Source organism: Hypanus sabinus, chromosome 3 (assembly GCF_030144855.1).
Source record: "Hypanus sabinus isolate sHypSab1 chromosome 3, sHypSab1.hap1, whole genome shotgun sequence".
In the NCBI taxonomy this organism is placed as follows: domain Eukaryota; kingdom Metazoa; phylum Chordata; class Chondrichthyes; order Myliobatiformes; family Dasyatidae; genus Hypanus; species Hypanus sabinus.
The window spans coordinates 93,941,585-93,965,493 of record NC_082708.1 but is presented as its reverse complement, the minus strand read 5'-3'; the positions used below and the strand labels follow the sequence as shown (position 1 = coordinate 93,965,493).

Here is a 23,909-nt window from a genome sequence, read left to right as displayed (position 1 = left end):
CTGCTGGCAATAACCTTTTAAACTTTAGGCATTAGATAAAAACTTCATCCTTCAACTAAACTGCGTCATCACTTAAATCACGCAGTGCCATGAAGTCAACTTGGCAAATCCAGCCGCGAACTGCCCCTCCTCACAGGGTGGGGTCTACCTTTTATAACCTGAAAAAAAAAACCTGTCACATGATCTCTACTGGTGGGAAAATGACGTCACTCCACCATCACAAGACTATTACCTCAAGTCCAGTATAGCTTCAACCCCAGTCACGTGACAAGGGCACCACTGTCATGTGTCACGAGTACGTAACACAAGAAATAAAGGTATCACTTATTCATCCTTCTTTCTAACTCAGGTACTCCATTGCTGGCAACATCCTTGTAAATTTTCTCTGTAATCTTTCAACCTTACTTGTATTTTTCCTGTAAGTCAGCAACAAAAACTGCAAACAATTCTCCAGATTAGGCCTCATCATAATATTAGACAACTTCAACATAACATCCATCTCCTGTATGCAGTGCTTTGATTTATGAATGCCAGTGTGCCAAAAACTTTCTTCACACTTTCCAAAAGCTATCTACCTGCTCCACCACTTTCAGAATCAGAATCAGGTTTAATATCAACAGCATAAGTCGTGAAATTTGTTGTCTTTGCAGCAGCAGTACACTGCAATACACGATAGAGACAATGTGAATTACAGTTAATATAGATATAGTACATTTACATACGAAGAGGCAAAGTCATCAAGACTGAAGGAGCCTAGTTCCTAAAGGTATTGAGAAATATACCTGACATAATCACTATATATACCTGAAATATAATCACTATGTACTAGCTATTTACTATACTATGTAATCACTCCTATGTACTGAATATTACTATGCATTATTTTACTAGAGACATTTTACTATGTATTGTTTTACTAGATACCTTGTATTCTCTTAGCTACATACTATGGCAGTTAATTATCCTTAACAGCACTAATTAGCTGAAATGTACTCCATATATTATACAACAGAATGGCTTTTGAAGAGATAACGGTGGCAGACAGGATGGTATGAACAGGAACTGTAATGTGAGGGAGGTTAAGGGAGGCTGACTGAGAAACAACCTTGGCCAGGAATGAGGCCAATGATATGAACTGGAAAGAAATACTGGTGGTGCACCAAGAGCTAGGCAAGAGCGATTGATTAGTTAATGTATAGACGATATGCAACAAAAAATTGATTGGGTATGCTGATAAAACCGAAATGTAACTGAGATAAATTACTATAAAGAATGCTGTACACCGGAGCTCGGCGGGCTTTCGGTGACAAGTTCATTGATTGCCTCAGCCTTTGTTTGCAAATAAAGGTTTAAACTTCTCGAAAAATTGTCTGTGTCTCCTGGTCATTTCAAGTAATCAGGACAAAATTGGCGTCACGAACAGGATCGGAAAGAGACCCGCAAAAACCCGCTGAAAAATACTCTGCCTAGTCTGCACGAAGGGGCAGGAAAGTGGATTAGGGCCTTCGAGGAGGAAACAACGGGACGATTGTTGGCTATGGGAGATTTGAAGGCACTGCTGATAAGGTTGATGGGAACTTCCAAGCTAAAAGAACTGATGGAAATGGCTGGCTTACAGAATGTGGACAACCCGAAGACTAATGGAGTCAGCTTTGATCCACTGAGGCAGAGGGTATGGCAGGCCCTCAGGAAGCTTTATCCACCCAAAGTGGACCCCAAAGTCTTAAAGGGGGAACCACTAGGAGACACTGAAAACCCAGCAGCCTATGTAGAAAACCAGTTGAAAAGGTGGAGATTGGAGACTGAGCAAGAGGTGGAAAATAGCTTATTGTTCCGACAAAGCATTCTGGATGCAATGCCTCCGCAAGTCACATCTAAATTGGAGGAAGTGGTTGGGCTGTCGTTGCTGACCCCACAAGCATTCAGTGATCACATAGTCCATGTGGTGGAGAAATATCGGAGAGACAAACGAAAGCTGGCTGAGCAGCAAGAAGAGGTGCAGCGAAAGCTATTGCAAATGCAGTTCGAAGAACTGAAAAAGAAGGAAAAAGAGAAAAGCAAAAAGATGCTGCCAGCAACCACCAGTGTGAGTACAGCCATTAAAGTGAATGAAGCACCGCTAGATGGAGGAACCGGTCATTCTGTCGGTCAGGGGCCAGAAAACCCCATGCCAATAATGAATGTCTTCGGAGGAACATTTCCACAGATGCCCTATCAGGGACAGAGTAGATTTAAGCAACAGCCCAAACAGGACTGGAACTCCCAAGGAGCGGGGCAGAGCAGTTATGGGCAGAGAGGATTAGTAAGGAGATGGGGAAAGAAAGATAGAAAGATTGTGCTGGGGATGCAGCCAGCCTGGGCACATGAAGAGAGACTGCCCACTTAAACCATGGCCCATCTTGTACCAGCAGGAACCGATGGCAAGGGAGCCACAGTTTGGCCACATGCCGGCTCCTGGGGGTCCGAGCGGACCTGTAAACCCCTATGGCAAGTTATTAGGGGTACCCCGAGAACTCGAGTGGGAAGGGACATTACCCAATGATAACGAATGAGGCAGAGGAGGAACCTATGGTTCAGGTTATGTTAGAAGGGCAACTGACACCAATGATGATAGATACTGGAGCCACGTACACTTGTGTACAGTCACAGTATGCCCTTCACCTTCCCATGTCAGAAAAGTTTATTAAGACGGTAGGGTTCTCGGGGAAAACACAGTTGACACAGTGCATGGCTCCAGTGCATTTATGGGAAATAAAGGAATTGTTTTGCCAGTACTAGTATCTAAAGGAACTCCGATTAATTTGTTAGGCAGAGATGCTCTATTGAAACTGGAATTAAAATTAGAATGCACCAGAAATGGGTTAAGTGTGGAAAGAGCAGGGGCTCAATTGATAGTGCGAGAAGATAAGAGAGCCAATGTTTTTTGGATAGGGGACATAGAAGATCAGATCTGGGATACCTGGGAAAAATGGAAACAGGGCATGCAGGCCATATTACCTGAGGCTGTAGCGCCCAAATCTGAGTTACATTGTACTGTAATTTTCGATGAGACTCAGAATAAGGAGATAGAGGATGGAACATGAGGACAGATATTCAACAACACCTGAAAGGGGAAGCCATAGTAATTGGGAAGCAGGGGGCGGTCCTGCAAGTCAGGTGGAATACCTTTTTGAAGGAATGGTACAGGACACCGGAAGCTGTACCCCACATAACACTGCTGGTAAATGAGGGATATCAGCCTAAAGACCTACAACCCCTAGTAAAGCAGGTGAGCACTGTAGCGGTTTGGAGAAAGGTTATGCCTGAGGATGGATATCCGGAGACAACAACTACATTAAGATAGGGGTAAACATAGATGTGACAGGAACTATGAAGGAAGTCGAAATAACTCCTCAACCACACATGCCATTGTTGGGGAAGGCAGAGGGCCAGCATAAAAGATACAATTTTGACAAGTTGCCATCTATTCTGTGGTCGCAACATGATATGGACGTACGGAAAATAAAAACAGCCAGTCCGGTGGAGGTAAGGTTAAAGAAAGGAGCAGTTTCACCTAGGAGACCACAATATCCCTTAAGACTGGAAGCAGAGGAAGGTATAGCGTCGACAATACAGGGACTGTTAGAGGCAGGAGTACTTAAGAGGGTAAACAGTCCCTGCAATACTCTGGTGTTGCCTGTCCCAAAAGCGGACAGGTCTAAGTGGAGGCTGGTGCATAATTTAGGAGCAGTGAATGAAGTAGTGGAGGATTTGGCAGCAGTGGTCCCAAATCCACACACGCCGCTGACTAATATCCCGCCAGAAGCGAGCTACTTTTCAGTGATTGATTTGTGTTCGGCTTTCTTCAGCATTCCCCTAGCCGAACAGTGTCAGTATTTGTTTGTATTTACATACAGAGGCAACCAGTACACCTACACTAGAATGCCACAAGGATTTAAGCATTCGCCACGTTTTTAATAAAGTATTGAAGGCAGATTTGGATGGCATTTTGCTGGAAAGAACACTGATACAGTATGTGGATGATTTGTTGATTTGCTCTGAAAGTGAGGAACAGTGTGAACAGGATACTGTGACTCTTTTAGAGAAACTGCTGTATGGAGGACATAAAGTATCTAAGAAAAAGCTGCAGTTTTGCAAGCAGCAGGTGGAATACTTAGGGAGGATGGTATCTAAGGGTGTGAAGGCAGTAGCACCAAGTCAGATTGAGGTGATAACTACAGCTCCAAAGCCCCAGACAGCAGGGCAGACGTTTCTGGGAATGACAGGATATAGCTCAGACTGGATTGGAGAATATGCTGAGATTGTAGCACCACTGAGGAAGATAATGAAGGAAGCAGGGAATTTGAGAACTAGCTTGCAGTGGAATGAGGAGGCAGAGATAGCTTTCAACACTATTAAGCAGGAACTACAGTCAGCCCCGGCATTAGCAATGCCTGACTATGAAAAAGCTTTCCATCTGTATGTATCTAATTGACGGGAAGGCTATACTGCAGCAGTGCTGACACAAGAAACAGGTACAGGGAAAGCAAAGGAGCCAATAGCGTACTACAGTGCAAAACTGGATGAGGTGGCCCAGGGCTATCCACCTTGTTATCAGGGATTGGCAGCACTGTACTATGCATATGAGAAGGCATCATCTGTAACTATGGGTTATCCTGTGATTCTGTACACACACCACAAGGTAGCAGAATTGCTGGATAGAGGGAAATTTGTGCTAACACCAGCCAGGATAGCAGCCTATCAGATGCTGTTGACATTTCCGGATGTAACCATACAAAGATGTACCACCAGCAACGTAGCCGATTATGTCCCTTTGAGCTGCGAAGGAGAATCCCATGATTGTGTAGGGAAAACGATGACATTTGCCAAGCTGAGAGCAGATTTACAGTCAGAGCCACTAGAGGATTCGGATAAAAAGGTCTTGTTTGTAGATGTTTCTTGCTATAGGGATTATGATGGAAATCATGCGGGATTCTCAGTAGTACAGCAGGATCAGTCAGCTTCAAAACCATCAAAGTGGAAGCTTGTCCACAACCGTGCTCCACTCAATTAGCAGAACTCAAGGCTTTGACAGCAGCATGTGAGATGATGGAAGGTGAGAAAGTAGACATTTACACTGATTTGGCATATGCCCATGGAGTATGTCACATGTTTGGGGCAGTGTGGAAACAGAGAGGTTTCAGGAAAAGTAATGGAGACCCCATACAGCATTGTCAGCAAATTTCAGACTTAATAAAAGCGCTTATGAAACCCCAGGCACTGGCTATAGTGAAATGCCAGGCACATAAGAAAGGGAATGACCTGATCACCTTACTTGCAGGCTTCAGTAGACTATGTTTTAGCACAATGTGAGGTTTGTGCACAGAATAATGTTCGAAAGGGGATTACAATCCCAATAGGTCACATACCCGTGGCTGAAGGACCATTTCGACATCTGGTGATCGACTACGTAAATATGATAAAGACGGCAAGAGGGAAAAGATACATTCTGGTGGTAATTGACAGGTTCAGCAGGTGGGTAGAGGCAGTACCCTCAAAGGATCAAGGGTAGAAACAGTGGTAAAGTTCCTGACAAACGAAGTGATCCCAAGATTTGGAATACCTACCGAGATTAGCTCGGACAACGATTCGGCCTTCATCCAAAAGGTGGTCAAATTGGCATAGGTACTGAAAATAAAGCAAAGGTTTCGACGTGTGTACCACCCACAATCACAGGACATGGTGGAAAGAATCAATGGCACTCTGAAGGCCAAGCTGAACAAAATTTGTGCAGAGACTAGACTTAATTGGGTTGATGCATTACAGATAGCATTGAGTTACCATATGCAGGCTAATCGAGTAACATGCTTGACACCACATGAAATACTAACTGGAAGGCCCATGCCAGTGCCCCAATTGAGAGGACCATATAAGGGACCCAGTTTAGAGCAATTGGAACTTGAAATAAGACAATACGTGCGGCAACTAACTATGATACATAAGTCTATCTATACACAGGAAAAACAGAAAGAGCTGGAGACCGTCCAAGGGGAAGGACCAATCCAACCAGGAGATCAGGTCTACGTGCGAGCGTTTCGAAGGAAGTGGAATGAGCCAAGAAGGGAAGGGCCTTTCACGGTAATCAAGGCGGTTCAAGAGGAAGGGCGTTCCACTTGGTATCATCTCAACCACTGCACTAAGGCAGTTCCGCAGGTACAGTCAGAGGCGGAACCAGAGGTAAGTGGTGAGGAGGAGCAGATTGCAGAGGCCAGCCAGGAGGAACAAGAAGCCACACTGCAGCACAGGAATTTGACCAGGTGGTAAGGGAAGTCTTTGGTAATTCTGATGACTCTGAGAATGAAGTTGTGGATAGTAGTACTTCTTCAGATAGTGGGGACGGTTTGGGTGCAACCAGTTCTGCCCCACAAGACAACACACGCGCCTACTTTAGCACAGATTTGGAAACCATCAACGTGGAGGATATGGCATGGGAATTATATAACCCTGGGGAGCTCGGGAGCACGCAGTAAGAGAAGTAACACACACACACCGTTTTGCCATGACAAGAGAACACATGGTACCAATGGGCAATGTATATAGCAAGCACAATGGAAAGACAGAATTGCTACCTGTGCTCAAGGGCAAACCCTGAGCAGCATGTAGTCCCCATGCCTTATAATTCTTCCACTTGTGCGCAGTGGCGTAGGGAACACAAGGAGCGATGTGAGCAACGATGCCCACATCCAGTTAGGGCTAGGGCTTGTTACATGAGGATTTGTGCTAACATGGATTCCTGTTATTGAAACTGTCTGAACAATGCACCAATGTGTCCAAGGCAACTGCACTCAGACGTGGGATGTCACCCCAGGTAAAAAACATACAACGGGTACCCCTCCTCCTGAGGGTGCATTGGACACTCAGACTATCCCATTAGCAGACACTCGGTGGCTGTGTGGACAGGAAGGAGGTCTGAGATCTACGCTCCCCCTCGATTGGGCAGGAACATGTACAAGTGTCATGCTGCTTCAGGAAGTTATACTGTCCCCTGAAGTACAGTCCAACGCTAACTTCCCTGAGCAGCGGACACTGCTACGGCGGAAGAGAAAATATGAACCTGACCCGACAATCCGGATTGACAGTATAGGACAGCAGAGAGGTATACTTAACGAATTCAAAGCACGGAATGAGATTGCTGCGGGCTGGGAAGCACTCATACTTGTGATAGGGGTAAGCAAAAATGTTGAATGGATAAACTATATATACTACAATCAACAGAGATTCATCAACTACACCGATGATGCACTGGAGGCCTTAGGGCAACAGCTGGATGCAACTAGCAGGATGACGTGGCAAAACAGACAGGTACTGGATTGGCTTTTGGCAGAAAAAGGGTGTGTGAGTGTAATGTTTGGAGAACAATGCCTCACTTTCATACTGAACAATACTAGCCCAGAAGGGTCTTTCACCAGAGCAATGAATAAATTAAAGAATTTGCAGAAGGAGGTCAAACAGAATGCAGGATTTGGGCATCAGTGGTTTGACTGGTTAGAAAGCTGACTAGGGGGATGGGGTGCGTGGCTGACCAAAATGGTGATAGCTGCAGGTGTTGTGTTGATAGGCATACAAAGCCACGATCAGGACAGAAGGAAGGCTGCAACATTCAAAGAGTGAGACAGGTCCTAAGAAGCCAACTGAATGGGAAGAAGCACATCAACAAATTCACCCTACCAGTCTCCAAATACCAAGCTGCAATAGTGTGCTGGCCAAGGAACAAACTGGAAGCCACTGACATCAACACATTCACCCTACCAGTCTTCAGATACCCAGCTGCAATAACAAACTGGAAGTCACTGACATCAAGATCAAGAAACTACTAACAATACATGGAGGATTCCACCCTGAAGTCCAACATTGAGCCACTGTATACCCACCAGAATAAGAGAGGACAAGGTCTTGTCAGTGTCAAGACCACAGCCCTGGAAGAAGTGTGAAACACCCATGAGTATGTCAGGAAGATGGTCCCCTAAGGACAACCTGCTAGGAGAATACCACAGACAGCAGGCAGGGGACATGAAAATGGAAGCAGAGCCAGAGGACCAGAGGACGTGGCAGGACAAGCCACTGTACAGGATGTACCATCGCCAGATATCAGAGGTAGCTGACATAACAGAGTCCTACCAATGGCTGGAAATGTCAGGGCTGAGGGATGACACAGAGGTGCTGCTCATAGCTGCACAAGAACAGGTGCTAAGCACAAGAGCAGTTGAAGCAAGTGTCTATAACACAAGACAAGAGCAAAGATGCAGACTGTGCAAGGAATCCACTGAAACCATCCAACACGTAGTAGCAGGGTGCGAGATGCAGGCAGGGACAGCATACACTGAACGGCATAACCAAATTGCAGAGTTTGTGTATAGGAACATCTGCGCTAAGTATGGACACTCCCAAGTCCAAATGGGAAACACCCAAGAAAACCATGGAGAATGACAGAGCTAAGATCCTGTGGGACTTCCAAATACAGACTGATATTCAGGTACTGGCCAACCAACCAGACATAGTGATACCGCACAAGGAACAGAAGAAAGCCATAGTAAAGGATGTGGCAATCCCGAATTACAGTACATCAGGAAGAAAGAATATGAGAAGCTGGAGAAATATCAGGGCTTGAAAGAGCAGATAGAAAGGATACAGAAGGTTAAAGTCAGAGTAATCCCAGTGGTGATAGGAGCTGTGGGAGAGGCTCCAACAAATCCCAGGAACAACATCTGAGATCTTGGTCCTGAAAAGTGCACTACTGGGAACAGTAAGGATACTGAGCCGAACCCTCAAGCTCCCAGGCCTCTGGTAGAGGACCTGAGATTAAGGGAATAATGTACATACATACCACCCATTAGGGGTGAGAGAAAAATATGAACTCTATATTATAAAAGTTAAACTTAAATGGCAGGGGAGGCATCTGTACCCTTCCTGATCACAGCAATGAGAACAAGGCATGACCTGGGTGATGGGGAGTCTTTCATGATAGATGCTGCCTTTTTGAGGCATCGCTTCTTGAAGATATCCTGGATACTATGGAGACAGGTGATCATGATGGAGCTGACTAAGCTTACAGCTCCCTGCAACTTAATTCAATGCTGTGCTGTAACACGCCTCCCATTCCAGACAATGGTACAGCCAGTTAGAATGCTCGCCATGATTTTCTTCATAGAAATTTACAAGTGTCTCCGGTGACATACAAAGTCTCCTCAAACTCCAAATGGAATATAGCCGCTTCTCTGTAGCTGCATCAATATGTCAGGTCCAGGATACATCCTCAGAGATATCGACACCCAGGAACTTACAAGGCTGTTACAAGGACGTTACAAGGCTGTTGCTGAACACCACTTAACTAGCTGATATATCTTGCTCCTGTATGCCCTCTCATCACCATCTGAAATTCTGCCAACAAATTTATAGATGGCATTTGAGCTGTGCAATCCTGAATGCAGGAAGAAAGAATAGGAGAAGCTGGAGAAATCCCAGGGCTTGAAAGAGCAGGTAGAAAGGATGTGGAACATTAGAGCCAGACAGTTGTGGGTGTATAGAGAGAGAGAAGTGCAGTGGGCTAAGCACACATCCTTGAGGTGCACAAATGTTGACTGTCTGCAAAGAGATGTTATTTTCAATCACAAATATTGTGGTCGTCCAGTAAGGAAGTCCAGGATCCAGCTGCAGAACAAGGTACAGAGGCCCAGGATATGGAGGTATTTGATCAGAACTGGAGGAATGATGGTGCTAAATGCTGAGCTGTAGTCAGTAAACAGCATCCTGACATGGGTATTTGTATTGTCCAGGTGATCCAAGGCCAATGAAGAGCCATTGAGATTGAATCCGCCGTAGACCAATTGTGGCGTAAGGCAGATAGTAGTGGGTCCAGGAGTTATTGCTAGCCATGACCAACCTCTCAAAGCACTTCATCGCTGTAACTGTGGATGCTACTGGACAATAGTCATTGAGGCAGTTCACCCTGCTACTCTTGGGCACTGGTATAATTGTTGGCTTTTTGAAACAGGTGAGAACTTCTGACTGTAGCAATGAAAGATTGAAATCTTTGACCACACCCAGTAGGTTTTCAGAGCCTCTCCAGGTGCTTCATCAGGGCCTGTCATCTCGCAAGGGTTCACTCTCCTGAAAGACAGCCTGACCTCAGCCTCCAAGATAGATCCCACGGACACCAGGGATCCTCACAGTTGCTGTAGTTTTATTCTCCTTCAATGAACTTCAATGTTCTCTTGTGAATATTCACTTTCAATTAATAATGGACCTATACTCCCAGACCCCTTTGTTCTACCGTACTCCTCAGTGCTCTGTTCTGGTTGTGATTCACTGTGCAAGACCTTCAGTACACTGGATAGTCCTACCAAAGCGCAACACCTCACACTTGTCTGCATCAAATTCCATCTGCCATTTTTTACCCCATTTTTCAAACCCGCTGCAAGCTCTGATAGTCTTCCTCACTGTCCACTGCACCCCCCAATCTTGGTGTAATCCACACAACCATATTATCATTTAGATCATTGATATAGGTGACAAACAGCAAAGGACAGCATCGATTTTGTAGCACACCACTATTCACAGGCCTCCTGTCAGAGAGGCAACCTTCTTCTACCACTCTCTGGCTTCTCCCACAAAAGCCAATGTCTAATCCAATTTACTACCTCATCTTGAATGCTGAGTGATTGAACCTCCCATGTGGGACCTTGTCAAATGCCTCACTGAAGTCCATGTAAACAACATCCACTGTCTTGTCTTTAGCAACATTCCAGGTAACTTCCTGGAAAAAAAACTAAGATTTGCTGGACACAACCTACTGTTCACAAAGCAATACTAACTATCTATTATCAGTGCACATCTACCCATATATATCCCATCCCTCAGAATGCCTTCCAATAACTTTTCCCATTACTGATGTCAGGCTTACTGGCCTATAGTGTCCTGGTTTATATTTAGAGCCTTTCTTAAAGAATGGAACTACATTAGCTATCTTTCAATCCTCACCTGTCATCAAAGATGATTTAAATAACTCTGCTAGAGCCCCTGCAATTCCTGCACTTGTCCCCCGCAGGGTCCAGAAGAACACCTTATCAGGCCTTGGGGATTTATCCATCCTAATTTGCCTCAAAACAGCAAACACTCTGTAGACTGAAAGGGTCCATGACCTCTCTGCTGTTTGATGCAAAAGAATCCAGCTCAGATCTCTCCCATCTCTTTTGGCTCCACACATACAGTAGATTACCATTTTGATGTTCTAGAGGACCAATTTTGTTGTTTGCAATCCTTTTGCTCCTAAAACAATGTTTTCTTTAAACAAACGATACATGCTTGCTCGAGAATATGGTTATAGAAGATATGATAGCACTGTTTAAGAAACATTTACAAAGATACGTGAACAGGCAGGGAATAAAGCAGTATGTACCTTACACAGGTGGATGGGATTAACTTAGACTGGTATCACAGACATTGTTGGCCAAAGGACCTACAATGAGGCACAATGCAAAACTGAAGAATATTGCCTTCTCTTCCATGGGCATATTGCAGCCATTTTGTCTCAATATTGAATTCCACTTCTTTCGGTGACTTGATTACTATAATTCAAATTGGCTTAGCTCACTTGTTTTATCTCTTTATTTCTCTCTGTAATGGAAGACATGCCTAGCTTGTTTTCCTACTCTACATTTCACAACTCCTACATTAGTGTTTATGCTCTTGTTGTTGGCCTGTGTCTCATTCAGTCATTGACCAGTGGTCAATGATTAAATGAACTTGTTCACCCTCATTACATCAGAGATATTTCCCGTACCCGACCCTCCCTGAAACTTCCAGCTTCCTTTCTCTCCTTTCCCGTGCTGACATAGGGAGTTTGACCTGCACCATTACTGGTTTCCTTCTCACAGATGGAGCTTGACATGCTCAGTACTTTCAGCAATTTGTTTTCTTTAAGATTTGCAGTTTTGTCTATTTGATCTGTATATTTTCACAAAGTACCAAAATACTGCCAACTATATATGGCAGAAGAATTTGATGTAAGAATATTTAAAATTTAACAGATTGTAACTAGGCTCAAATTAAACCTGATTTAATAAACTCACACTCAGAATAATTAACAAATCACCCAACAGGAAAATTGTTTCATTTTGTTGATAGTTATTGGCTGTTGTGAATAAAGACAATGGGAAACGTCCATCCATGTCATCAGCAAAAGTAAAATAATCACAGCAAGTCAAATTGGGAGATTGTGAAGAAAGTACAGACTTTTGGGGTTTCTATTTCAACAGATAATGGTAAACAGCATTTAATGGCACGACAGTGTTCAGTTCTTGTTTCTTTAATTAGATTAAAACCATGCTGAGCTTTATTTACCTTAACTGAATGGTTATGAAAATCAGTAACAATGATTTCATTATTGTTGTTGACTGCTGCAAAATGAGGACCTGGAAGAGAGAGTTTAACATCAATTTACTTGAAAAATGAAGCATTTCAAACATTTGTATTATGAACACTATTTATTTTAACTAGTCCTGGGGAAGTCTTGGTCCACAGCACTGACTCTGTCGATGCTGCCTGACTGGTTGAGTTCCTCAGCATTTTATGTGTGTTGCTTTGGATTTCCAGCATCTGCAAAATCTCTTGTGTTTCTTTATTTAATCTGTGTTTTACAGTCTTAAACACAGATTGCCTTTTTGTTAAAAGAGACTATCTTTATAAAAGCAAACTCAATAATCAGATGTAAAGCAATTTACCTTAGTAAAGGGACCGTGCCCCCACCCCCACACACATTATACGTGTTCAGGTTACTAAACTTTGTCTTTACAGAATTCAGAAATCACTACCCAAATGTTGAGATGCAGAACAAAATTTGCTCTCACAGAATTTGTGTGAACACGGTTAATGAGTCAACACTTATTTTGTGCTGATGAGGAAACTTTATTTCATGGAAAATACCAATATGAATCATTTCCAGAAACATTATATCCCAATCCACCAGTATCATCTGTACCAGAAACATAGTATTTTATTAAACTATGCAAGGAGGAACCAAAACTGCAAATCCAACAATGTGAATCAATTCACAAAATACAACGCACAATCCAATTCCCTCTCAACCTCACTCCCCTGCTTTCACCCTGTAACCTTTCACATCCTAGCTAAACATGAATCTATCAACTCGCTTTACCCTCAATAACCTGGCCTCCACACACTCTTGCTAAATAAATTCCTCCTCATCTCCATTCTAAATGGGGCATTCCTCGATTCTGAGGCTGTACCCTCTGGTCCTAGACTCACCCACAACAGGAAAGATCCTCTCCACATCCACTCTATCTGTGCTCTCTATTCCTAGACTCCCTCACTACAGAAAACATCCTCTCCATATCCAGTCAATCTATACTTTTCAATATTCGATAGGTTTCAATGAGTTCCTCCTCATTCTTCTAAATTCCAGTGAGTACAGGCCCAGAGCTATCAAACACTCCTCGTATGAAATGCCTTTCGATCTTGAAATCATTTTTGTGCACTTCCTTTGAACCATCTCCAATATCAGCATTTCCTTTCTTAGATAAGGCTCCAAAACTATGCACGATATTCCAAGAGAGCCTCACCAGTGCCTTATAAATCCTTGACATTACATCCTTGCTTTCATATTCTAGTTCTCTGAAATGAATGCTAACATTGCATTTGCTTTCTTCACCATCAGCTCAATCTGCAAATTAACTTTTAAGGAAAGCTGCACAAGGATTCTCAAGTCCCTTTGCAACTCAGATTTTTGAATTTTCTCCCCATTTAGTAAATGGTCTATGCTTTTACCCCCTCTACCATAGTGTATAACAATCTATGTAATGACACTGTATTCCATCTGCCCATGCTGACTTCAGTCCATTTTTCCCATGTGACTTCAATCTTAACAATCAAATCCAACATCTTCCCAACCAGATGTCAGATTAACTGGCCTATAATTCCATTTCTTCTGCTTCTTCTCCCTCGTAATACTTCAGCTCCCTGACACTCTTGAACACCCAGCATACTGCTAGTGGCTTCCACAGTGAAGACTGATGCAAAATACTTATTCAGTTCACCCGCTATTTTCTTGGCCCCCATTACGACCTCCCCAGCATCATTTTCCAGTGGTCCAATAGCTACTTCTGCCTCTCTTCTACACTTTATACAACAAAAAAAAAATTTGGTGTCCTCTTTGATATTATTGGCTAGCTTACCTACATATTTAATCTCTCTGCTTCTTATAGCTTTTTAGTTGCCCTTGCTAAGCTTCCCAATCTCTAACTTCCACTAAATTTTGCTCTATTACATGTCCCCCCTTTTGCTTTTATGTTGATTTTGACTTCCCCTGTTTGCTCCAATCTCCTGCCTTACCCCCTGTATCCCTTCATGCCCTGACCAATCAAGAAACTATCAGCCTCTGCCTTAAATATATATAAGGTGTGAAGTGGTTAATTTTGGTATCAACCCAGATAAGTGTGAAGTGGTTCATTTTGGTAGGTCAAATATGATGGTAGAATATAGTATTAATGGTAAGACTCTTGGCAGTGTGGAGGATCAGAGGCATCTTGGGGTCCGAGTCCATAGGATGCTCAAAGCAGCTGCGCAGGTTGACTCTGTGGTTAAGAAAGCGTATGATGTATTGGCCTTCATCAATCGTGGAATTGAATTTACGAGCCGAGAGGTAATGTTGCAGCTATATAGGACCCTGGTCAGACCCCACTTGGAATACTGTGCTCAGTTCTGGTCGCCTCATTACAGGAAGGATGTGGAAGCCATAGAAAGGGTGCAGAGGAAATTTACAAGGATGTTGCCTGGATTGGGGAGCATGTCTTATGAGAATAGGTTGAGTGAACTCGGCCTTTTCTCCTTGGAGTGACCAAGGATGAGAGGTGACCTGATAGAGGTGTATATGATGATGAGAGGCATTGATCATGTGGATAGTCAGAGGCTTTTTCCCAGGGCTGAAACAGTTGCCACAAGAGGACACAGGTTTAAGGTGCTGGGGAGTAGGTACAGAGGAGATGTCAGGGGTAAGTTTTTTACTCAGAGAGTGGTAAGTGCGTGGAATGGGCTGCCGGCAAAGGTGGTGGAGGCGGATACAATAGAGTCTTTTAGGAGACTTTTAGATAGGTATATGGAGCTTAGAAAAATAGAGGGCTATAGGTAAGCCTAGTAATTGCTAAGGCAGGGACATGTTCGGCACAACTTTGTGGGCCAAAAGGCCTGTATTGTGCTGTAGGTTTTCTATGTTAAAGACATAGTTGTCTATGGCAAAGAATTCCACAGATTCACCACTCTCTGACTAAAGAAATTCCTCGTCATCTCTATTTTAAAAGGACGCCCCTCGATTCTGAGGCACTGTCCTCTGGTCTTAGATTCTCCCAGCATAGGAAACATCTTCACCACATCCACTCTATCAATACCTTTCATCATTTGATAGGCTTCAATGAGGTCACCCCTCATTCTTATGATTCTAGTGAATACAGGCCCAGAGCTATCAGGTGCTCTTCAGATGACAAGCCATTCTATCTTGGAGTCATGTTCGTGAACCTCGTTTGAACTCACTCCAGTTTCAGCACGTCCCATCCAAGATAAGGGGCCCAAAACTGCTGCCAATACTCCAACTGAGGCCTCTACAGTGCTTTTTATAGTCTCAACATTACATCCTTGCTTTTATATTCTAGTCTTCTTCAAATGAATGCTAACATTGCACTTGCCTTCCTCATCACAGACTCAACCTACAAATTATACTTTAGGGACTCCAAAGTCCCTTTGCACCTCAGTTTTTTTGTATATTCTCTCCAATAGAAAATAGTCAACTCTTTCATTTCTTCTACCATCAAAGTGCATGACCATGTACTTCCTGACATTGTATTCCATCTGCCATTTCTTTGCCCATTCTCCTAATCTAAGTCCTCTGTAGCCTCTCTACTTCCTCAAAACTACCTGCCCCTCTACCTGTTGTCTGCCAACTTTGCAACTGAGCCATCAATTCCATCATCCAAATCATTGATATATAATGTAAAAGAACCAGAATCACAGACCACTGTGGAACATCACTAGACTCTGGCAACCAGCCAGAAAAAGCTCCACTCTTTGCCTCCTGCCAATCAACCACTGCTTTATCCATGCTAGGACTGCTCCTATAATATCATGGGCATTACTTGTTAAGCAGCCTCATTTGTGGCATCCTGTCAAAGGTTTCTAAAAATCCAAGTATACAACATCAACCAATTCTTCTTTGTCTAACCTGCTTGTTATTTCTTCAAATAATCCCAACAAATCTGTCAGGCAAGATTTTCCCTTGAGGAAATCATGCTGACTGCAGCCTATTTTATCATGTACCTCTCTGAGACCTCATCCTTAATAATTGACTCCAACATCTTTCCAACCACTGAGGTTATACTATAATTTCCTTTCTTCTGTCTCTCTCCCTTTTTGAAGCATAGAGAGACTTGGATGACTCAGGGGCAGGAACTGTTACTTCAAGTGCCAGGCCTTAGATGTTTCAGAAAGGACAGGGAGGGAGGCAAAAGAGGTGGGGGTGTGGCAATATTGATCAGAGATAGTGTCACACCTGCAGAAAAGGAGGAAGTCATGGAGGGACTGTCTATGGAGTCTCTGTGGGTGGAAGTTAGAAACAGGAATGGGGCAATAACTCAATGGGCTGTTTTTTTATAGACCTCCCAATAGTAACAGGGACATCAAAACGTTGACTGCTCCTTTCAATGGATGCTGCCCAACCTGCTGAGTTCATCCAGCTTGTTTCCACATGTTATTTGACCACAGTATCTGCAGTGTACTTTGTGTTTAAAAGACAAAGACAAACTGGGGACCTACAGGCTGCTGAATCCAACATTAGTGGTGGCTGGGTTAACAGAGCAGATTCCGAGGGAGAGGATCTATTAATATTTTGGTAGACAAAGTCTTTTTAGTGAATTTTTGAAGAGGTAACCAAGAAGATAGATGTGGATACGGCAATGGGTGTTGTCTACAAGGACAACATCCATTGTTAAAGGCAACGTCTTCAGTATTGTTCCAAATGGCAGGCTAGTCTGGAGTAGAATCACAGAAATCTATAGCATAGAAACAGACCCTTCATTTCATCTGGACCATGCTAATATTACTCTGCCTAGTTCCATCAAACTGCATCTGGTCCATAGTCCTCCATACCCCTCTAAATACCTCTTAAATGTTGAAATTGAACCCACTCCACCAGTTTCACTTATGCTCCCCTTAAACATTTCACCTTTCATACTTACCCTATGACCTTTAGTTCCAGTCTCACCCAACCTCAGCCTGCATTTATCCCACCTATACTCATAATTATGTATACTCCCTCATTTTATTTACTACTAATTTAACCCTAGCCTCCCCTCACCACAGGGCAATTTACTAACCAATATGCCTTGGTACTGTAGGAGGACAAAAAAACTTTCTTACGGAGGACACTGGAATTGAACTCTGAACTCTGATACCTCGAGCTGTAATAGCATAGCACTGCCTGCTACTGTACTGAGGCACCCAGGGAATAAATTCCTAACCCATTTCAACCCTTCCCTATAACTCAGGCCCTCAAGTCTCAGCAACATCCTTGTAAGTTTTTTCTGCACTCTTTCAATCTTATTGATTGTTAAGTCTGCACACGTTTCAGTGTGTTTTTAAATTACGCTGCTTTAACAAAAGAATTTCCCTCTCAAGATCAATAAGTATTTATCATCTTTCCTGTAGATACAGCATGCATTTCCCTAAATTAGGCCTCACCAACATCTTGTACAATTTCAGAATTTTCCTCCCAACTCCGGTACAATATTTTGATTTATGAAGGCCAATATGGCAAAAGCTCCCTATCTACCTGTAAGGGCACTTTCTAGGAATTTGTATTCCCAGCTCCCTCTGTTCTCTTCAGTGTCCTACCATTCTGCAAGGTCCTAAGCAGCTTTTCCCTCTCAAAGTGCAACATCTTACACCTGTCTGCATTAAATTCCATCTGCCATGCCTATCTTTCCAGCTGATGTAGATCCCTCTGCAAGCCAAGATAGCCTTCCTCACTGTTCATTTTACCCCCAATCTTGATGTCAACTACAAATTTGCTGATCCAGTTAATCACATTATCATCCAGATCACACAGATGACAAACAACAAAGGACCCAGCACCGATCCTTGTGGCACACCACGAGTCACAACCCTCCAGTCAGAGAGACGATCATCTGGTACCACTCTCAAGCTTCTCCCATAAAGACAATGTTGAATTCAATTTACTACCTCATCTTGACTGCCAGGCGACTAAAACTTTCTGACCAACCTCTCATGTGGGGCTTTTTCAATGGCCTTGTGGGCAACATCTACTGCCTTTCTCCTTCATCAGCTTTCCTGGTAACATACTCAAAACATACTGTAAGATTGGTTAGGCATGACCTCCCATGCACAAAGCCATCATGACTATGCCCAATCTGGTCCTTTCCATCTAAGTAGTTATAAATCCAGTCTTTTACAATACTTTCCAATAATTTGCCCAGTACTAACGTCAGGCTCACCAGCCTATAATTTCCTGGCTGGTTCTTAGAGCCTTTATTTTACTTAGAGATGGAGCACAGCAACAGGCCCTCCTGGTCCAATTAGCCTGCCCAATCACAACTGTGACCAATTAACAGAATAATGCATATATCTTTCGAATGTGGAAGGAAATACGAGTACCCGAGGAAACCCATGCAGTCACAGGAAGAGCATGCAGACTCCTTACAGACAGCAATGGAAGTGAATTCGGGACTCAGGGCTCTAATAGTGTTACACTAACTGCTACATTACCATGCCACCTCCTTTCTTGTTTCTTAAACAACACAACATCACAGCTATACTCCAATCCTCTGGCACCTTACCTGTGACTAAGGATGTTTTTGTAATGTATTACGTGAGTATTCGTAGGTCAGCGTGCGTATGACGTCAGAACGCAGGGTTTTGTAAAATGGAAGTCTGGTGAATAAACGTGTGTGTTTAATACTGCGGTGTCTGAGTCACATTAATGCTACATGGTGTGAGAAGAAAGCGGAAAGGAAAGGAAGAGAAGACACGTAAAAAGATGTCACAGTTACAGCCACCGTCGAGTTTAAGCCTACGAGGTAATATTGCTGAGAATTGGAAGGTATGGCTCCAGCAGTTTGAGCTGTTTTGCACCACTAGTGGTGTAGATGACAAGACGGAGAAAGTGCAATGTGCTACGTTTCTGTATGTGGCTGGAGCAGAGGCAATAAAGTTTGCAACACGTTTGTCTTCCAAGAGGGTGAGCAAGATAAAATTGAAGTGTTGAAGAAAAAGTATCAAGATTACTGCGAACTGAGAAAAAACCTACCGTACATTCGACACATATTTTTTACGAGGGCTCAAGGACCGACAGAGACTATAGACGCCTACGTAACAGATTTGAAGAACAAGGCAAAAAACTGTGAGTTCGGACAACTGCATGATTCTTTTATACACGACAGGATTGTATGTGGCATACGAGATGATCATGTGAGAGGCAGGCTGTTGAGAGAGGTGGAGCTAACATTGGAAAAACCGACTGATATGTGCTGTGCTAGCGAGATCACGTCGAGTCAGGTTAAAATGCTTAATGAAGAGACTGAAGTATACAAAATAAAAGCTGTGAAAACTGACAAGAGTAGGACAAAGCCAGCTCCACAGGATAATCAAAAGGAAGTCAACTGCAACAGATGTGGTTATAAACATGGATACAGAAAACACCCAGCCTTTGGTAAGACATGCAAATTATGCAGAAAGAAAAATCACTTTGCAAAGATGTGCAAATCGCAGGAACAAGCAAGGAAAATGCATCCTGTGGAACAGAGTGAGTGCAACAGTGACATGTTCATTGGAACAATTGAAGTGGAACAGGAGATATGCATCAAGAATATTGATAATGCTGAGATGGATGTTGAAGATGAATGGACTCAAGATCTGATAATAAACAGGAGGAATGTGACATTTAAGCTTGACACTGGGGCGAAGTGCAATGGAATGTCAGCAGAAACATTCAACTCACTGGACATCAGAGGAAAACTTGAAAAATCCACCTGCAAGCTTGTTGGATATTTTGGCCACAAGACAGCATCATTGGGAAAGAAAACACTCACCTGTGTGTATAAAGGACAGAAACACAAGATAGAGTGTGAGATTGTGCAACAGCATGTTTCGGCAGTACTAGGCAGAGCAACATGCATAGAGCTAGGCCTGGTGAAGTGAATCTATGGTGTTGAGAAAGAAAATGACTTTCTCAAAGACTTTGCTGACTTGTTTTCTGGACTAGGATGTTTACCAGGGAAACACCATATCCAGATTGATCCAACTGTTGCACCAGTCGTGCATGCTCCGAGGAAGATTCCAGTAGCTCTCAGGGATCGAGTAGTGGAGGAGCTACACAGAATGGAACAGATGGGAGTCATAACAAGACAAATTGAACTGACTGACTGGGTAAGTAGTATGGTGACAGTGATCACAGAGAAAAAGATTAGGATTTGCAGGGATCCACAAGATCTCAACTGAGCCATCAAAAGAGAGCACTATCCGCTGCTCACGGTTGAAGAAGTTGTCTCCCACATGCCTAATACAAAATACTTTTCAGTATTGGATGCAAATCAAGGTTTCTGGCAGATCAAGCTGGATGAAGAAAGTTCGAAATTATGCACTTTCAACACGCCCATAGGGAGATATAGTTTCTTGCGTCTACCCTTTGGGATTTCTTCTGCATCAGAGGTATTCCAGAGGTCAGTGGCACAAATGATTGAAGGCCTGGATGGAGTGGTCAGTATCATTGATGATTTGCTGATATGGGGTGACACCATTGAGGAGCATGATCAGAGACTGAGGAAGCTTCTGGAGAGAGCACATGTGAGTACAACCTAAAACCGAACAAAAGTAAATGTAGGATCAGAACTACAGAGATCAAATACATAGGTCACGTACTCAGCGCTGATGGGCTAAAACCAGATAATGAAAAGGTCAGGGCTGTGGTACAGCTACCACCACCCAAAGACAAGCAAGGACTTTTGAGGTTCATGGGCATGATACAGTATCTTGCCAAGTTCATTCCTAACTTATCAGAGTTCAGTGCTCCACTTTGAAAGCTACTAGAGAGCAACACTGAATGGCATTGGAAAGATGAACAAAAGAAAAGTTTTGACACATTGAAGCAGTTGGTTACCAATGCACCAGCACTCAAGTTCTATGATGTCAATAAACTGGTGACAATGTCTGTGGTTGCCAGTTCGGAAGGAATAGGAGCTGTTATACTGCAGGATGGGAGGCCTGTGGCGTATGGATCACGAGCACTTATAAACTGTCAACGCCGATATGCTCAAATCAAGAAATCAACTTGCCATAGTTTATGGGTGTGAGAAGTTCCATCAGTATGTATATGGCAAAGAATTCCAGGTTGAGAGTGATCACAAACCACTTGAGAGCATCTTCAAAAAGCCACTTCATCAAGTTCCTATGAGGCTGCAAAGGATGCTTCTCAGGCTACAGAGGTACACCTCACAGTTACCTATAAGCCAAGAAAAGAACTGCACATCGCTGATGCTTTGAGCCATGCTTACCTCAAAGAGCAAAAGGAAGAGTTGCTAGGAAGAGAGCTGGAGGTCAACTGGGTTTCACCTCAGCTACTCATCTCTGAGGAGAAGTTGAACATGTGCAGGAAAGTGACTGCAGAAGATCCTGAAATGCAAATGCTAAGAGACATTACAATGAATGGATGGCCAACAGAAAGAAAAGATGTTCCAATAGAAATACAGAAATACTGGAAATTTAAAGAAGAAATTAGCTATGCATCAGGACTAATATTCAAAGCAGCAAAACTCATAGTACCAAATCAAATGAGACAGGAAATGCTCAGTAGAATTCATGAGTCACACCTGGGGATAGTGAAATGTAAAGAAAGAGCAAGGGACATTCTCTATTGGCCAGGTATGTCAACTCAGATAGAGGACATTGTGTCTCAGTGTGCTGTTTGTAATGAAAATAAAAACAGCAATCCAAGAGAGCCTGTGATTCCCCATCCACTACCAGGAAGACCATGGGAGAAGCTTGGCACAGATCTCTTTCACTACAATGGTGCAGAATATCTGCCTTGTGTGGACTACTATTCAAAATATCCGGAAATCACCAAGTTAAGTGACACGTCCAGTCAAGGTGTCATTACCGCAATGAAGTCGACATTTGCAAGACATGGTATTCCAGATATTGTCGTCAGTGACAATGGTCCACAATATGCCAGTGTTGAGTTTAGAAAGTTTTCAGAAAGCTGGGAATTTCAACATGTTACTTCCAGTCCTGGGCACGCTCAGTCTAATGGACAAACAGAGAGATCTGTACAAGCTGTGAAAAACATGCTCAAGAAGACACAAAGCAGCACCAGTGACCCGTACATTGCTCTGCTTGAATACCACAACACACCAATTGAAGGTTCTCCCCTGCACAGCTGTTGATGGGACGTCATCTGAAATCCAAGCTGCCAACATCCACAACTCTACTGACTCCTGAAAGTAATGCTCAAGTACATGACAAGCTAAAGTACAAGCAAATAAAGCAAAAGAGCTACTATGACAGACCTACAAGACAGTTACCAGATCTGCATATAGGTGAAAATGTCAGAATACAGAGAGGAGACACTTGGCAGCCAGCTGTGGTTGTGAACAGACATCAGCAACCAAGATCCTTCATAGTTCGTACGCTGGATGGAAGAGTCTACAGGAGGAACAGGAAGCATCTGCTGAAGACAGGTGAGAGGGTGTTTCCACGTATAGATACACAAGACATTTCCACGGATACAGACATGGAAACAAACGACACCAAGAGTGAGTGGCATGACAAAACCCCACGACACAATGACGGTGAAAGCTCGGCGCAGACAGACCGAGGTAGAAATGCAGACACAGAGGTTACTCGAGAGACTGACTCTGAAGGACAAGCACAGTCACAGTTCTATCGCACAAGGTCTGGGAGACATGTCAAACTTCCAGCTAGATACAGAGACTAGATCTACCTACAGTCTCACACAGTTTGAGACAAAATCACACATGTTATAAGTTCCAAGGTGTGAAATAAAAGGTTTATTAGTCTATGTTAGTAAAAGAAAATATACTGCTGTTAGTATTGTAAGATACAATGTGGAATACAGTATAAGAAGTTAAGATTTTTATTAGTTTATGTCAGGGTCGTTGTAATGTTAGAATGTCATACCTAGAGGCATTGTTTTGGTAATTCACAGTATTGTAAAAAAAAACTTGAGAAGGGGGATGTAATGTATTATGTGAGTATTCGTAGGTCAGAGTGCGTATGACGTCAGAAAGCGGGTTTTTGTAAAATGGAAGTCTGGTAAATAAACGTGTGTGTTTAATACTGTGGTGTCCAAGTCACATTAACGCTACAGTTTTAAATATCTCTGTTAAGGCCTCTCCAATTTCTAGATCACATAAGATCCAGGAAAAGACAGCTAATTGGATTCATAAATGGTTCGATGGTAGGAAGTTAAGAATGACAGTTGAAAGCTGTTTCTCAGGCTGGAAACACGTGACTAAATATCCTTAATGGATCCTTGTTGTTTGCAATTTATATAGACGATTTGGAAGTGAATGCATTAGCAATGTTTAGTAAGATTGCAGAGGATACTAACATAGGTTGTATCGTAGACACTGAGAAAGGTTACCTAAAATTACAGGGGCATCTTGATCTGCTAAGTAAGTGGGCTGACGATTAGCCTCAATGTTTGGCCTCAAATGGATGACAAGAGGTAAAAGGTAAAAACTGAAGCACTTTGGCACTAGCGAACAATGATTCCTCGGGCTGCATCTCCCAGTCAATCATTTCATATTTTCTGTCTTCTACTATTCTTGTTGGAACCT

At 43.1% G+C, this 23,909-nt stretch overlaps 1 protein-coding gene across 3 annotated transcripts in view; it reads right to left on the bottom strand.

Moving 5' to 3' along the window:
- trim2a (tripartite motif containing 2a) overlaps positions 1-23,909 on the bottom strand; it is a 274,531-nt gene that overhangs the window by 11,719 nt on the left and 238,903 nt on the right. For all 3 annotated transcript variants that reach the window (XM_059964789.1, XM_059964790.1, XM_059964791.1), the window contains one exon: positions 12,379-12,449. In XM_059964789.1, the coding sequence (XP_059820772.1) occupies positions 12,379-12,449 (71 nt within the window). The remainder of the gene's footprint in view (positions 1-12,378; positions 12,450-23,909) is intronic.